At 32.2% G+C, this 16,596-nt stretch overlaps 3 protein-coding genes across 3 annotated transcripts in view; 1 reads left to right on the plus strand and 2 right to left on the minus strand.

Annotated features, from left to right (window-relative positions):
- LOC129907666 (minor histocompatibility antigen H13) overlaps positions 1–15,184 on the minus strand; it is an 82,535-nt gene extending 67,351 nt beyond the window's left edge. The window contains exons 1-3 of the mRNA XM_055983977.1: positions 14,789–15,184; positions 11,076–11,926; positions 10,920–11,007 (exon numbers count right to left, since the gene is read on the minus strand). Of these exons, the coding sequence (XP_055839952.1) occupies positions 10,923–11,007; positions 11,076–11,926; positions 14,789–14,998 (1,146 nt within the window). The 5' untranslated portion in view covers positions 14,999–15,184 and the 3' untranslated portion in view covers positions 10,920–10,922. The remainder of the gene's footprint in view (positions 1–10,919; positions 11,008–11,075; positions 11,927–14,788) is intronic.
- On the minus strand, positions 623–1,647 carry LOC129907670 (probable proteasome subunit beta type-2). Its single transcript, XM_055983984.1, has 3 exons — positions 1,447–1,647; positions 1,117–1,342; positions 623–1,056 (listed from the first exon to the last, which is right to left on the minus strand). Exons 1-3 carry the CDS (start codon positions 1,535–1,537, stop codon positions 759–761), a joined length of 615 nt encoding a protein of 204 aa, XP_055839959.1. The 5' UTR covers positions 1,538–1,647; the 3' UTR covers positions 623–758.
- LOC129907669 (tRNA selenocysteine 1-associated protein 1) lies at positions 3,177–4,550 on the plus strand. Its single transcript, XM_055983983.1, has 2 exons — positions 3,177–3,358; positions 3,421–4,550. Exons 1-2 carry the CDS (start codon positions 3,320–3,322, stop codon positions 4,414–4,416), a joined length of 1,035 nt encoding a protein of 344 aa, XP_055839958.1. The 5' UTR covers positions 3,177–3,319; the 3' UTR covers positions 4,417–4,550.
- Positions 15,185–16,596: the final 1,412 nt, after the last annotated feature.

Below are 16,596 nucleotides of genomic sequence, written 5' to 3' on the forward strand. Positions count from 1 at the left end.
CGAAATATACGTTAATAGATTGGTCGTAAAAAAATCTATACTCCACATTTTTTTCAAATTTGTATTAACCTTAACAAGAAAAATATGGCGAAAAGATTAAATATTTTCCAAATGGGAGGACGCCTTTTTAATTTTCTATTTTAATTTCTTTGTGCGCTTTCGTGTGTGTTTCTATGTGTAAAGCGTTTTGTATTCATTTTTCTTTAAAGTTATTCATTCTCTGAGACGAACTTGTTGCGCGTGCAACATTAAAACCTTTTCTGAGCTTTATCTATTTGTTCTTTTCTTAACCACGATAGCTCAGAAAAAGTTTTTGATTCATTTAAATTATTTTTTTATTTAAAAATTATTAAAGTCTCCATAACTTTTTTTAAAGACAAATAAAAAACTCAAGAATATTACAGTGGTCACGAAAGTCCAAACATTTTTAAATTAATTTTTTGGTGTTTTTTGGTCATAACTTTTTTTTAAAATCAGACGAGTTTTGCTGTCCAAACCTCAGCAGACAAATTGTGTGCAAGGTTCAGGATCATGAGAAAAAGCTTCTCAAAGTTCAAAATAGTGCACAAATTTCAAATGGACTTGACCCATTATTATTCTGAACGTCTCAAATGATACTATCTTTTTGAATGTGATTAAAAATGCTTAGTTTTATTCTATTTTTTACCAAATACCAAACATGATTGATTTCTTTACATTTATTTTTTCTTTCTTTCTTTTTTTTAATATAAAAACAGTTTTACAAACAATTCAAAATTTTATGCTGCATAACCAATTAAACTGTTTGCTGTAATTTGATCGAGATTTCGAATGCCATTCTTATCGACTACTGCAATATTAAATGAAGGCAGATTAACAATCAAACGTTTTTGAATCTCGACAACGCATTTCTTCATAACATCATAAGCTTCCTCTTGGGTAATATTGGCATGATGATACCGATCAAAGATACTTGCACAAAATAGACCTCCATATCCTTGTCCACCATATTTGACATCTTTTGCATTGGCCAAATAGTCAATGTAATGCAATTCAGGGCCATCCTTTTCGTCGAATCTGGGAAAAATGTTTATAAATGTTAAAATCGTGAATTGGAAAGATTGTTTTTAGGCTTACCCAGCAACAAACATGTTAACCTGGTATGGTGTGCGACTTCTCAAATAGTCGGCGAGGTTTTTACGTGTGAAATGGGCAGCTGACTTCGGTGACAAGTCATAGCCATTTCTCATCTTGTACAAAGCAATATTCTTCGAGATGAACTCGGTAAATTGAACAGTATCACCGGACTCGCCGATTGCTGCGATCAAGAGTTTCTCATTGATTTTGTGAATTTTATTCTGATCTATTGGAATAGACATGAATTTTTTTTATTAACTTGGTTTTGAAGGAAGCTTTCTTTGTCGGCAAAATTTCAATAGCGAGGGTTATAATAGTTTGGAAACTTACCATCTTTCATTACAATTACAGAACGAGCATGTGTTGTGTCGGCTGCAACCATTACAAAGTCTGGGCCTCTGATTCCTAGAATAGTTTCCATTTTGTATGTATTTTATTTTAAAAAGTTTTATTAGAAAATTTGCAAAATCAGAACACAACACACACGGCTGCTTGCTGGGGGAATGACAAATCAAGATTCGAGAGCAGTGCAAAACGATTTCTGTCTGTCCTTTTTCAATAGTGAAGTGAGTTGCGGTTTGATTTGTTGTCGGCAAGATAGTAGAAATAGGGTGATGCAAATATTTTTTTTAAATTTAAGGTGAAGTTGCATCATCATTTGAAAAGAAATTATGCGGTTTTCCTTCACTAGGAGTGTACTCCGGTTTTACACTTTTTTTAAGAGTGATGATGAAAATTAGAGAAGATAAATTTTTTTAATGTGTGTGTGCCATTTAAATAATTGAAAAAAAAAACGTGTCAAAAATAACCAACAAACTAATGTCTACGAAAGTGTGCATGCAAGTCCGTGTGAAGATAGGTGTAGTTTTGACTAATACTATGTTTCCACCTACGCTAAATCCGAGATTTAGATTTATTTTAAATCTACTTCGCTAAATCTCAGATTTGGGTTCAGCTACCCTAAATCAAAGATTTTCACCTAATTTCAATCCAAGATTTAGAATTAAACTCGAGATTTGTGCTAAATCTACTTAGCTAAACCTCGGATTTAGGGTAGGTGGAAACGTAGTATAAGAATCTGAAGTAAATCCAGGGTACTCCATAGTACTTAAGTTACTCCAGATTACAAAAAAAATAACTTTTTTGCACGAAGGACCACAAAAAGTTAAAAAATAAGTACTCAAAGGTTACTCTCATGGCCAGTTGTATAAATGTGGTTCAGCCTTGGTTCAGCAGCCTAACTCGCTGATTTCAACGGATCACCCAACTAACCCAACAGCTTCTTTAAATTGAAATCTTGCAGGTAATAGCTTTTATAAAGCTTGCTTTAGAATTAAATTGCTTATTGAAGTTTGAACTTGTTTAACAACTTTTAATGAGTTGTTTAAATACTGTTATATAGGAACTTAACCAAGAAAGCTTGCTTTACGGATAAGCTTCGTTTAAAGCCTAGTATGCAGCTGAAGCGAAACGATAAATTTCCAAAGTCGACAGCGAAAATGCTAACGAAAAAAGATCATCGAATCCCGACTAACAATTTTGGTTCTATAAAGCTTTATAGATGCAATTGTTGCTTCTGTAAAGCTTTAAAGAAACAAAATTGTTAGTAGGGAATATTCTGTCAAAGTCAAAATAAAAAATTTCAAATTAAATTAAAATCAAGAAAAACAACAGGGAATAATTTTTAACACAAGAAATAAATGAATTAAAAGTGATAAAACTGTCAACACTGCTTTTGGATTCAAGAAAATTGCACAGAGGAAAATAAAAAGTAAGTGACAAAAATGAGTGAAAAAACCCTCCAACTTTTCCATAGACCTGCGTACTGAAAAACGAAAAGCAAAACGAAATTTTTCGTTCAAGATTTCGTTGTGCTATTTGTATATGCAAAATTTCGTTTCGCTTCAGTTGCGTATGGCGACTTTTCACGAGTTGATTTTTGTGGAAAATTTGCCAAATTTAATTGCCGACATTCAGAGCTAGTGTGTAGGGAGCTTAGGTAATTATCAAATAATCAACAATCCACACTATGTTACCGACGGCAAAAATAAAAACAAATGTGGCTGTCAGTCAAGCGTCAAATAAAAACATCGCGTCGTCGAACGTCGATTCCAAACCAAACAGAAAAGTTTTCTAGAAAATCTTCAAGAAAGAACAACTTGTAATTAAATAAAATTTATAATAAATTGTTTAAACATTTAAAATGGCATCAGCAGTTCATTGTCAATTATGGATGGGAAGTGTAAGTATTTATAAACTAACTTCCCTTTTACGGTTTTTTAACAATTTCCTTATATTTTTCAGCTTGAAACCTACATGACGGAGAACTTCGTCATTGCAGCCTTTCGTAAAATGGGCGAAGAACCCACAACAGTTCGACTCATGAGAAATAAATACACCGGTGAACCGGCTGGATATTGTTTTGTCAACTTCGCCACCGATGACCTTGCCATGGATGCAATGCACAAGCTAAATGGTAAGCCTATTCCTGGTACAAATCCCATTGTTCGATTTCGTTTGAACAGTGCTAGCAATTCATATAAAATGCCTGGAAATGATCGTGAATTTAGCGTTTGGGTTGGGGATTTAAGTTCAGATGTAGATGATTATTCTTTGTATAAAGTATTCTCTTCAAAGTACACTTCTATAAAAACTGCCAAAGTTATTTTGGATAGTTCTGGGTTTTCCAAAGGTTACGGATTTGTTCGCTTCGGAATCGAAGATGAACAAAAATCAGCACTATACGAAATGAATGGTTATATTGGTCTTGGTTGTAAGCCATTAAAAATTTGCAATGCTGTTCCAAAACCAAAATCAGATACACCAACGACAGAATACATGCCATCTGGATATGGTACATCTTCTGCCCCAACTACAACGCCGGCAGCTCCAAGTACAAATTATACACAACAATATTATGATCCCTCGACTTATTGGCAAGGTTACAATGCTTGGCAAGGTTATTATGACCAACAGACAGCAACAACTGATGCAAGTGCTTATTATCAGCAAGCAATGCAACAGCAACAGTCTTCACATGCTGATCCTCAGACTCTGGCTCAGCATGCAGAAGCTTGGAGTGCTCAGCGGAATAGTTATGAACAACAACAACAGCAGCAACAACATGCTCATGCACAGCATCAACATCATGATCATGATGACGATTTGGCTCTGGTAGATCATAAATTCAATTTGGATGTAGATAAAATGAATCGTGAGTCTATGGATAATGATCGTAATTTGTACGATGCTTTGGAGAGTTCTAAGTGGCTACCGATTGAACAGCTAGAAGTTTTCTGAAAATGAAATTTAATTTAAGTTTTTTTTATTTTACAAAAATATTATGTATATCATAAAAAAACATTTTTTAGTACTCGCCGATGTTTAAAGTATCCTCGTAATACTTTGGGTCTATCAGAATAAAATTATTATATTCCTACAAAAAAATACTTTCTTTTATTTAATGATTTTATAATAACTAAGTTTTTATTGAGGAACTTCTTGAATCCGGAAAAGATAAGTAAACGTTGCTGTTCGTTTTACATGAAAACTTTTTGGACTGCTTCGAGAGAGAAATTCTTTAAGCTTAAAGATAGAGCTGGTAAGAGGAACTTGTTGGTTGAGAACGTAGCGCCGCCGTAAGGTCTTGGTCACTTCTTCTAAGTAAAGTAAGTATGTTCAACCACATCATGAAGCCACGAAAATGAGAACCTAACATTCTAACAATGAAGTAATGAAACGTCCTTTTGTAACTTTAGTACCTAAAAAGTCTAATAAAAAACTCTTTTAAAAGACTGTGGATTACCCCGAAAAAGTAATTGAAGAAGGACAAGGTAGCCAAAAAGCACCTAACCAACTTTTAACAACTTTCTAGTACGAGCTATCAAAATCGTGCGATATGAAAGAGTCTAAAACAGATAATAAACGTGAGCAAGAGCGTGCACTGAGATCGCAAAAAGTGTACCAAAATTGTCAGGGTTGCATAAACGAAGAGAAAACAAGGTACTGAAAAAAACGACATTCATCTGGCTGTAAGGGCTGCCAAAATACAAAATACTAGCAGAAAAGCAACTTCGCCAAAACCTTTGTTGCACAATCCGTCTGTATACAATCATTTACAAATGATGTTCAAACTATGCCCGTCGAATAGCTTCCTTAAAATTCTTATTATTTAATTATATCGACGACTGTTATTATATGGCTCTTCCTGATTATATTGCACCGTCGCACAGTGTGGCCAATCACGAATCTAGCTGGACAAAATTAATAACTCGCGTTAAATCGACTTTTTTTCTAAACAGTTTTAAACAAATGAATGTGAATAGATAAAATTCTATAAAAAAGAAAGATTTTTTAAAAAGAAATCTATAACTTCTGCAAAAAGTGGGTCAAAATAGTGATGAAGAAAATGAATTTTTATAGTATTTGAATTTATGTTTCCGTAAACATATTCTATGATTGGATATACTTAATTATTAAAAAAAACGCTTGAAAAATCTCAATAAATAAAAACTCTTTTCCTATTCACGAAAAAAGAGAGGCAGAATAATTAGTTTTTATTAAAAAATAGAACTTTTACACACGTTTTTGACAGGTGACATATATGATTTATTTTCTCAATATCATGCTTTAAATTAAAATTTAAGCAATAATTTTAATTAAATATGTTTCCCAATCATAAAAAATGGCATCACCTTTAAAAATATCTGCAGATAATTCAAAAAAGTAACTCCTTTTCGTGCGATGCAAACTTGAAACTTAAGGGCCTATTAAAAGCAGCTGTGTTTATTATTACCTTCGATGTTTTTCAAGCTAATAATTCTCTAAATTTCTTGGTGTCCCTATTTCTGGCCTTTTACACTTGCTTGCTTTTTGCATTTAACTTGTTTTAGGTGTTCCGACAGAAAAGCATCATTCATCAATGATAATGCCTGATTAGTTGAAAATTCCAGTGGTTTAGTGGTTCCAGAGGATCAGAACTTAATCTTTTATACATTTTGATCCATCACTCAAAGAAAATTTCGATAAATCCTTTACGGTTTTATTGGAATATGCTTTTTCAATTTTGCGGAGAGCGATTCTACTGATTTTAACTATTTCTAATGGATAGGTGCACTTTTAACATTTCGTTTGTTATATTTTTCCCATTTTTTTAATTTTTAAAAATTCTTTTCTTCTTTGTTTCACTATCTACTGTTTTTGTTTATTTAGTTACCACATAATATTGGTCAAGCAAAATGAAATTCATGTTTAAAGAGCGGTCCAAAGTGTCTTCCACCTTTATTGTTTTTTTTTTGCTTAACTTGAAGCACAAAACTTTTATATATGTTTTTAATTTTTATTTATTGTCAAAAATGTTCCAAAGATGATACCTGCTCATTAAAAGATCAAACAAAATGTCTTTTCGATCTTATTTGGCAGTTTTGACACATTTTTCGAAAATATGTTTTTTTGAAAATCTTGACTTCATTTTGAAAAGTGAAAAAAGTTGTATGGCGGTCGAGAAAACGCGAGACATGTAAATAGCTAATCTCAATGACAACACTCCACAATACATTAATTAATTAATTTCAGACCGGAAAAATGCGGAAAAATTAAAATTTACCTCTATTTGAAAAACAAAGATATTTTTTTTTGCACTTCCTAGCCTTCTTACAGAATTTATTTTTTTTTTAATAGTTGCAATGGTAATTAATAAATAAAAATTATAATACTTTACCTCCAAATGTAGATTAACAATTTAAAAAAAAAAACAATTACAACAAAAAAACTACCAAAGCGTTTTTAATCGTCAACCAAACTCAAGCGAAAAATAGAATACTTTGTATTATCTCCATCCAACTGTTGGCAAGAACCAACTTTCAAGCTTAGCTTAAGCTAATCCGAGATGAAAACCAAAAAACCAAACATGAATTACAGTTACCCATTGTATTGAGAAGCTCAACTCATGATTTAAAATCATGTGGCTAAACTTTTTTTTTTCTATTTTGTCCAGTCAGATTGGCGAATTACCACACTGTGCGTCGTATACTTTTACATACGAGTTCCCATTTTATCACCTCATAGGTTTGCTGACAAAAATCATGACCTCCACTTTTTCAAAAAAAAAAAAAAAAATGGCACGGTATTTCATCTGGGCCAACAGCTGAAACTTTCAACTAGATTCGCAAACTGTTCCTTCTAAATACTCCCGCCATATGTGAGGAATTTCGTCGTCTTCCACAAAAAACCGACTTTACTCTTTGCTTCTATGCATTTCTTTTTTTCAAATTTATATCACATAAAATAATGATTTAGACGTAGTTCTCGAAAAATTCATATTCCTTCAACCCTTCTCATCTAGATCATTTTATAGGATAGAAAGATTGTTTATAGCTGAAACAGCTACTTTTGTAAGACATTCGTTAGGTAAACTCAGAATCCGGATAATGTTATCTACTTTCGACTTCAAAGATTAATGAATAAAGAAAGTTGATCAAATCTAATGTCGTTTTCTTTCACTCTATTAAGGAGTACTCTAAATTTTTACTCCTTTTTCTGGAGTGAAAGAACATAATGAGAGTAATTTTTTTAATGTAATTGTGTGTGTGACAAGGCAAAAATGGATAATTTCCTTGAAAAAAAAAAATAGTGATAACAGGCCTAGGGAAAACATTTTATGAATTGAAAAGAAAAATTAATATTAATAACATATGAAGCATAACACACGAAGACGGAAGGGGCAGAAATCATCTTCCAATTTCCTTTTGATTTTCGTTTGCGTGTGTCACGCGTTTCTACACGTATTATTTTTTTGAAGACGCAAATTTGACAGTATGACGACTTCTTCACTCTACAGGAAGACGTAGACGCACGAGATGCACATAAGAACAAGAGAGAGAGAAAGATCGATTTCTCCTTTGCTCTTATGTGCGTCTCGCTCTTTGAGTCTTCGTGTAGAAGCGGACTTAGTTTTACTTTTGGTATATTTTTCATTATGCTTCTGATCGGTTTTGTCAGCCTAATTGACACACACCCTTAGTTTGATTTTATAATTATTGTAAAATTAAAATATCCCATCAACGCAGAAAAAAATGGGATTTTTTTATTATATGGCACAGGATTTTTTTTTTTATTGATGAAGAACACTGGCTGAAAATTTTTTTTATTCGGTTTTCAATTTCATTTTGGAAAAAGTGAAGAATTAACGAAAAAAATGGAAGAAATATATCTGGCGGAATATAATACAATAGAAAATATATCCATAATGGTTGTTTTTGTTAAAAACAAAAGAATTTTAACAAAAAACTTTTCGCATTTTTTTCTTTTCAAACAAAATTTTAAAACGTCAAACTTCAAATTCATAAGTGTTTGTGCAAATCGGTGTAAATCTGACTAAAAATGTGGAGTAAATCCGGGGTACTCCGTAGTACTAAAATTACTCCGGAGTAATTTTTTTTTTACACTTTTGTGGCGTCAAAGAACACAAAACCTTCAAAAGTGCAAAAATAAGTACTAAAAGGGTACTCTCATTGGAGTGAAAGAAAACGACATAAGCTATTTTCCTATTGCTCCATGTTTGGTATAGTAAAGTTGAATAGAACCGCTTCGAATATTTTGTATTTACATACGTATGCTATATTTTTCTTCATGAAACTTGATTGTTCTGCATTCAACAATAATGTTTATTTTTTAATGTACAATGCCCCCTCTCAAACAAAGAAATTTTTTTTAAATCTCATTGTTTCATCGCATCTCCCCATCTTGAAAAATTAAGATCAAAAGGTTCTATGTGAAGAAAAAATTATGGAGCTTCGTCAACAAGGTACATTGAACCTTATTATTGTTTTTGTTTTTTTTTTTGAACATTTTTATTATCAATTTTTAGTCAAAATCATCACATTTTCAAAAAAAAAAATGTCTTAAACAGATTTCAAACATTCAGAAGAGTGTTTTACTTAAAACACATTTTGGTACCTGTTGTTCTAGGGGACTTATTGTTGGGATAATCGTCTGAATAAAGAAAGTTGATCAAATCTAAGCTATTTTCCTATTGCTCCATGTTTGGTATAGTAAAGTTGAATAGAACCGCTTCGAATATTTTGTATTTACATACGTATGCTATATTTTTCTTCATGAAACTTGATTGTTCTGCATTCAACAATAATGTTTATTTTTTAATGTACAATGCCCCCTCTTAAACAAAGAAATTTTTTTTAAATCTCATTGTTTCATCGCATCTCCCCATCTTGAAAAATTAAGATCAAAAGGTTCTATGTGAAGAAAAAAATATGGAGCTTCGTCAACAAGGTACATTGAACCTTATTATTGTTTTTTTTTATTTTTGAACATTTTTATTATCAATTTTTAGTCAAAATCATCACATTTTCAAAAAAAAAATGTCTTAAACAGATTTCAAACATTCAGAAGAGTGTTTTACTTAAAACACATTTTGGTACCTGTTGTTCTAGGGGACTTATTGTTGGGATAATCGTCTGAATAAAGAAAGTTGATCAAATCTAAGCTATTTTCCTATTGCTCCATGTTTGGTATAGTAAAGTTGAATAGAACCGCTTCGAATATTTTGTATTTACATACGTATGCTATATTTTTCTTCATGAAACTTGATTGTTCTGCATTCAACAATAATGTTTATTTTTTAATGTACAATGCCCCCTCTTAAACAAAGAAATTTTTTTTTTTAAATCTCATTGTTTCATCGCATCTCCCCATCTTGAAAAATTAAGATCAAAAGGTTCTGTGAAGAAAAAAATATGGAGCTTCGTCAAGAAGGTACATTGAACCTTATTATTGTTTTTTTTTTTTTTTTTTAACATTTTTATTATCAATTTTTAGTCAAAATCATCACATTTTCAAAAAAAAATGTCTTAAACAGATTTCAAACATTCAGAAGAGTGTTTTACTTAAAACACATTTTGGTACCTGTTGTTCTAGGGGACTTATTGTTGGGATAATCGTCTCCCTTGTTTTGCTTTTCGTACATGATTCCTAATATGGGACCTTCTGAATACATTACCTCCTGAAATGCATTTAGCTTTAAAAATTTAAGTTTCATTGTTTCATGGCCAATTTCATAAAGCCCTTTTAAATATTTATCAGGGTTTTACATCCTAAAATGACGTTTGTTCCATACGAAAAACATCATTTAATATTTTAAAAGCCCGTTAAATCTATATGAAATCGGCCATCAGTTAGTCGAATTTAATTACTTTCTGAAGTGCCGGTTTGTTCATAGTCGATTATCTTTAAATCAAGGATTATTCCATACAAAAATCCTTGATTAAAAGATAATCGAGTGTCAACAAGGCCTTTAAATATAATAGAGAGTGAATAAATTGGACCTTAGTCATTTTTCCTTAAAAAAAAAAATAGAAACAAATTTTATCAAGAAAAAGTTTTTTTTTTATTTTGATTCTCCATTTAAAAAGAAAAATGCATTAGAGAAAAATATAAATAAAAAGTTGTTGGTTATTGTTATTATTTTTCTTGATTTTTTTTTCGTTTTAATAATTCTTTTTCTGTTTTTTTTTTTTTATTTTATTAAATTTTAAACTTAAATTGTTTGGATTTTAGATTGTAGAAGAAAAAAAAATGCAAAGTAAAAAGTTATTTATTTTTATCTTAACTAAACATCAGCAAAAGCTTTTTTTTTCTCTTATATTTTTTTTAAAGTTATTCATAAGTTTTTTGTGTGCATTTGTCGTTCAACCAATAGTTTTTTTTCTTATATAAACAAAAATATTAAATTAAAAAAAGAGATGTTAGCATATGTATAGTATATACAATTAAAAGCAATTTTTAGTAAATTATTTGGACTTCTTTGAATCTTTTTTCTTGCTATCTTTAGGTTCCTTCTTCTCTTTCTCTTTTTCTTCGGGATGATCCTCATATCTGAAAGTTAAATTTATTTTTTTTTAGAAATCAAACCAAACATATTAAAGAGTTTAAAAAAAACTTACGCAAACAAAGGCTTAATTTCTCCTCGAATAAGTGCGACTAAAAGTGGAGTTCCCATACAAGCTGGCACCAAATACAACAAAGCCGGTTGTGCGTGCTTAAACACATGCATAACGAAAATAGTTGCCATTAATCCCAAAAAGTAAGCAACCAAAGTCGAATAAAAGTAAATACGACTCTTCCTCTTCAGACTGTGATCAAAACGCAAAAGCAAAGCAATAAATATTCCAGGAATAACAATATCTCCAAGACCAAGCATTGCGAAATTCGAGGCACTCAAACCGTTTGTAATGAGATCTTGTGGGAATACTAGTTTGATGGGAGCTTCAAAGCTCTTGGCCACTGTAACCATGACATTGGTTCCAAATACCCAGAAAATGTCATACAAAAAGAGTCCACTCAATAGAATGCATCCGGTCACGATGTTGTTCAAATGAAGTAATTCAACTCCATTCACAGCGAATGCAAGACCGAAAAGATTGTTGGCAATCCAATGCTTTTGCAAAAGATACCACACTCCAATCACGGATGATATCAGTAGGCAGACGATATCATGTGTGGAGAACTTGTAGTTAATAATGTCCTCCTTGTTTTTACCTTCACCTTTGGTAAAGTGAATGTGGAAGGGAATTTTTGGAATTGATGTTGGAATTAAATTGCCAACAATAGGACTGAGGAGATGAGCTAGAGCGACGACTCCTAGGAAAAAGAAGTAACCGGTAATGAGGAGGTTGATACGGCCCTTTGAGAAGATTTTGAAGAACAAGTAAAGACCGAAGAGTGTGGCGGAAGCAATGATGGGGAAGAACATGGCATCGCGGGCGGTCATGGTGTCAGCTTTTTCTCCTGATTCCTGTAAGTAAAAAAAAGAGGGTTGAGTTTTCTGTGTGCAGTTTATTTATTTATTGACTTAGTAGAAACGGAACTTAAAAATAAACTTAAAAATGTAACTAAATCTACAAAGTAACTCAAAGACATGGCAAAGGTATCTGAAGTGCATTGAGGAGAGTGAGGTTTAGCAGGGAGGGTTCAGAAAAGCCGTAGTCAGTACGGTAATAAGATAAAAGGAAAAAAGGCACTGATCTTAAGCTGACGAGATTTTGTATTGTAAGGTAAATTTAGGACCAAACTAGGACAATCAATGATACCATTTAGTAATTGGGGAACAAAAAGAATATCGGCAGTATCGCGACGCGAGCGAAGGGTCTGTACGTTTAAGAGTTTCAGTCGGTCATCATAAGGAGGTAGGTTAAAAGGATTGTCCTTACCAAGGATACGCTTCAATACGTTCAATATGGACTTGGGTAGTACGGTGACGGAGGCGTATTCGAAGAGTGGCCTTAAGAATGTCGTTTAAAGGAATTTGGTGACATATTGACAAGAAAATTCTTTAGACCAACGTATTACGAAGCCAAGAGCTGAGTTAGCTTTACTAATGATCACGAATAGAAGTTACAACAGAAACAGGTTGCTCATTTAACATGTATTGCCTTATAGAAGCAATGGAACGTTTTCGAGAAAAAGTTATAGCTTGACACTTTTTAAAGTTAAGCTCTAAAAAATTGTTTTGGCACCAGGTAAAGAAAATATTCAACTCGCCTTGAAGAATAAGTGCATCTTCAGGTGGTTTTGAAATTCTAATATCGTTGGCGTAAATTTCACATTGAGTCACATTGAGAAAAAATCATATCAACATCGTTAATGGCTAAATAAAAAAAAAGCCCTAATTGACTACCTTGAGAGACGCCGGATATAGCAGGAAAAACACTTTGACAATGATGAAGTAGTGGCTCATAAGTAATACTTTCAAAATGGTTTAGGTATACAAGAGAGTTTGGCAATAGGGAATAGGTCTATAACACTGGTCGGCAACGAAAATAGAGCTAGTACCAAACCATACTTTTTTAAAGGATTTTTTGATGCTGAGTCCGAATCCGAAATCAAAATATCACTGGCACGTCACGTTTATGAAATACTTGAATATTAAAAGGCCAAAAAAGTGTTTTTTGGGTACATTTGACGTCAAATTACACCACCCTAAAATATTTTTTTGAAAATCTTATGCAATTTAAAAACGCAATATTTTATTGTCCTTAATATATTTACATTTTTTTTTAAATTAATTTTTTCCTCAAAGATATTGCAAAAAGCAATTTATGATATCTCAAAATCTTAGTACATTTAACATAATGACTGGTTTTTTTATCCAAATTCCAGATTGCTACTTCTGATTTGGATTTTAAAAAGCAACATTTTAGGGAAAAATGTATTTTTTCGATTAAACATCTAAAAGAACTTCATTGAAAATTAGCTTTTGAGACTAAATAGGGAAAATAGAGATAGTATGGCTCAAAAACTAGACGTGATAGAACAAAACTGTTAACAGTTTTGAATTCAGCACACTAGTCAATTAAAATCACCTTACAAAGTTCTTGCTCCCGACTTTTTTTTATTTTTACCGATCAGTGTAATTAGAGATGTCATTTTTGCAGCCTTTTTTTGTGAATAGGGATGATAAGTCTTTCCAGAGTTTAGGAAAGATACAACTAGAATTCGAGAGCTGAAAAAGGGATGTTAAAGTTTGAGCTAAAATGTCAATACATTTCTTTAAAATAATTGCTGGAATGCCATCTGGGATAGGTGAGAAATCATCCTTCATTTTTGTTGGTAACTTAACTATTGAAAGGGAAATATTGATGCTATTGAATGACGTCTATGGGCAGTTTTCCATATAACTAAAATAATCGAAATCAACATCAGAGTTATTTAGTAAGTAAGTAAGTAGTTAATTCATTTTATTGATTTGTTCGTTTGATACAAGTTAACAATTTAAAGAATTTTAAGCTATAGCATTGCCGTCAGCTCGGTTAGCAAATTTATACATAATATTTATGTATATATTATATTAATGTATCTGTTTATAAAATAATAAATAAATGTAATTATTCAAATTCTCTGATAATTAACATTCTATACTTGTAAATATATTTCAAGGCGAGAGGTTTCCAGTCAGATCCGTTTAATAGCTTTATTGTTTCTTCCATTGATAGGGTTCTTTTTCCAAAGTATGAACATCGCTGTGATCCAAAAATGGGACATATGCTCATAAAATGAAAACAGTCTTCTTTGGACGTAAGGTTACGTAGGGTGCATAGGATTTCGCATCTTACTTATTATTGAAATAACCTTGTAACTTAAGGAGTCTGAGTTGGAAGTAGAATACTGCTACTTAAAGAATTACGGGCTCTGGTTTTAAAGGCATCACGCACAGAGTTATTATAGGAGAAACCTTCGCTAAAAAATTCTGCAGAGGTTGGATATAAATGTTAGGGTAAGGAGATAGAGTCACGTAGTTTTAAAGTTGAGAGACGTTTGGTGACGTTTGCAATATGAAACTAGAAAATCTCGTGTTGCACCTTGCAATTAAAGTATCAAGCGAGACGGACTGTTTTTCCGCTTTAATAAGAATGAGTTACGTGTTCCAATAAGATTTTAAATAAAGATTAGTCATGTGAGGTGGAATCATCAATGAAGCATGATCAACATTTCTCACATAACTCTTTTTAGATCAGGGATCAGATTTAAACAAACTTTATGGGGTTTCCATATAATTTTAGGGGGTTGTAAAAAACCGTGATGATGTTGGCAATATCGGTAAAAATAAACAAAAGCAAACAAAAGGGTGAAATACGTGCAACAAAGTATCATAACTTACTTTCTTCATTTTGTGATGTTTCACAGATCGAATGGAGCCGAAAACAATTGGTAACATGGCCATTATGACCAAGCTACCGTATGCAACGGCCATACCTTCAGGAGTCGATGGTGTTTTTGCATTTGTGATAGTTTCTGTAACATTTTCCACAGTTTCAGCTACAGCTTCGGTAACAGACTCAATTATTTCTTCGACGACTTGTTCCGACATAATGACACAGAATGTATTTGCACTTTTTCTCTACAAACTTAAATAAACTTATGTTTTTTCTGTATAAAAAATTTAATTAGTATTTTAGTGTAGTTTTCGAGTGGACATCAACAGAAATTGACACGCACTCAAAATCGCTACGGTATGAGAGGGAACGAAAAAAGTTGTCTTGATGTGTCAAGTGAAAAAGTACCCAAAATTTTTGTTCAGTATTTTTTTTTTTTTGGTTGGTAGAAGTGATTTTTGAGACGTGTCAAAATTTTGTTTTAAATGAACGTATTCAGTAAAGTTGTATTGTTGATAAGGTAGTTTTGTGCTAAGTCGGCCTGTTTAGACTAGAATCCAAATAAGATAATTTCGCAGATTATCTCATTTTGAATATCAAATTGTATAGGAATATATCATTTGACATTAAAGATGAGATAATTTGCGAAATTATCTAATTTGACATTTTTCAAAAAAGACGTCTGTCATTTTTCAAAAGCGACGTGCATAAAGGAAAGGCCACACCAGAAAGGTATGCGGTAGCGGTACGAGTACGGTACAGGTACTTGTATGAAAAATATTCCAAACTGACACATCAACGTTCAGATGTAAAATTTTTTAAAAAGTGACGCACATAATTTTTCAAAAGTGACATACGTCATTTTCCAAAAGTGACGCGCGTCATTTTTGAGAAATGACGTCCGTCACTTTTCAAAAAAGTGACGCGCATCATTTTTAAAAATCGTTGAGAGTCATTTTTCAAAATTGACTCCCGTCATTTTCCAAAAGAGTCGCGCGTCATTTTCAAAAGTGATGCACCTCGTTTTTCAAAATTGACGTACCTATGTCAATTTAAAAGTGACGCGCGTCATTTTCAAAAGTTATGCACGTCGTTTTTCAAAATTGACGTGCATCATTTCAAAATTGACGCTCGTCACTAATCATATGATATGGCTGAATTCATAAACGCAAAACAGCTTTTACATCACTTTTTTTTTTTGTATTTAAAGAAAACATTACCTTACCTACAAAGCATCTCGTTTGCATCAGCAATATTTTTGATGCATTTTCGTGTGTGCAAACGGTTTGCTTCATGTAACTTCCCAACTAACATTTTAGCTTCGGTTAAGGTATTACAAAAGCTACATTTCAGCTTCTTTTAAACTTTAGTAAGGTTGTTGGGCATGGAAAAAGGAGAACGTTATACAAGTTTGACATGAGTGTCAACTTAGCGAAACACCCATCACTGATCCAAACGGGACTAGGTGCATAATTTGCCGTTATTTAGTCGTTAATTAGTTGTGGTAATTTTGATTTTGTCGTTCATTGTTTTCATATATATTTTTGATGTTTCGCTAACTTGATATCAACTTAGCGAAACAACAACTCTTAAAAAAGGTCTTTTTAAAAACTTGAGTATGCCGGAATTTGCCGTTAATTAGTCGTTAATTAGTTGTGATAATTTCGATTTTGTCGCTCATTGAATTCATAGGAAAATATGTTGTTTCGCTAACTTGATATCAACCTAGCGAAACACCATCTCTAAACAATTTTTTTTTGAAAAACTAAGTATGAGGGATTTTGCCGTTAATTAGTTGTTAATTAGTTGTGCC

The sequence above is a fragment of the Episyrphus balteatus genome, chromosome 1 (genome assembly GCF_945859705.1).
Source record: "Episyrphus balteatus chromosome 1, idEpiBalt1.1, whole genome shotgun sequence".
Classification (NCBI taxonomy): domain Eukaryota; kingdom Metazoa; phylum Arthropoda; class Insecta; order Diptera; family Syrphidae; genus Episyrphus; species Episyrphus balteatus.

Coding starts and splice junctions, on each gene's coding strand:
- LOC129907670 (XM_055983984.1), bottom strand. CDS start 1,537: ATGGAAACTATTCTAGGAATCAGAGGCCCAGACTTTGTAATGGTTGCA. Junction 1,343..1,446: donor TGTAATTGTAATGAAAGATG/GTAAGTTTCCAA, acceptor CTATTCCAATAG/ATCAGAATAAAATTCACAAA. Junction 1,057..1,116: donor GTTAACATGTTTGTTGCTGG/GTAAGCCTAAAA, acceptor CATTTTTCCCAG/ATTCGACGAAAAGGATGGCC.
- LOC129907669 (XM_055983983.1), top strand. CDS start 3,320: ATGGCATCAGCAGTTCATTGTCAATTATGGATGGGAAGT. Junction 3,359..3,420: donor GTCAATTATGGATGGGAAGT/GTAAGTATTTAT, acceptor TATATTTTTCAG/CTTGAAACCTACATGACGGA.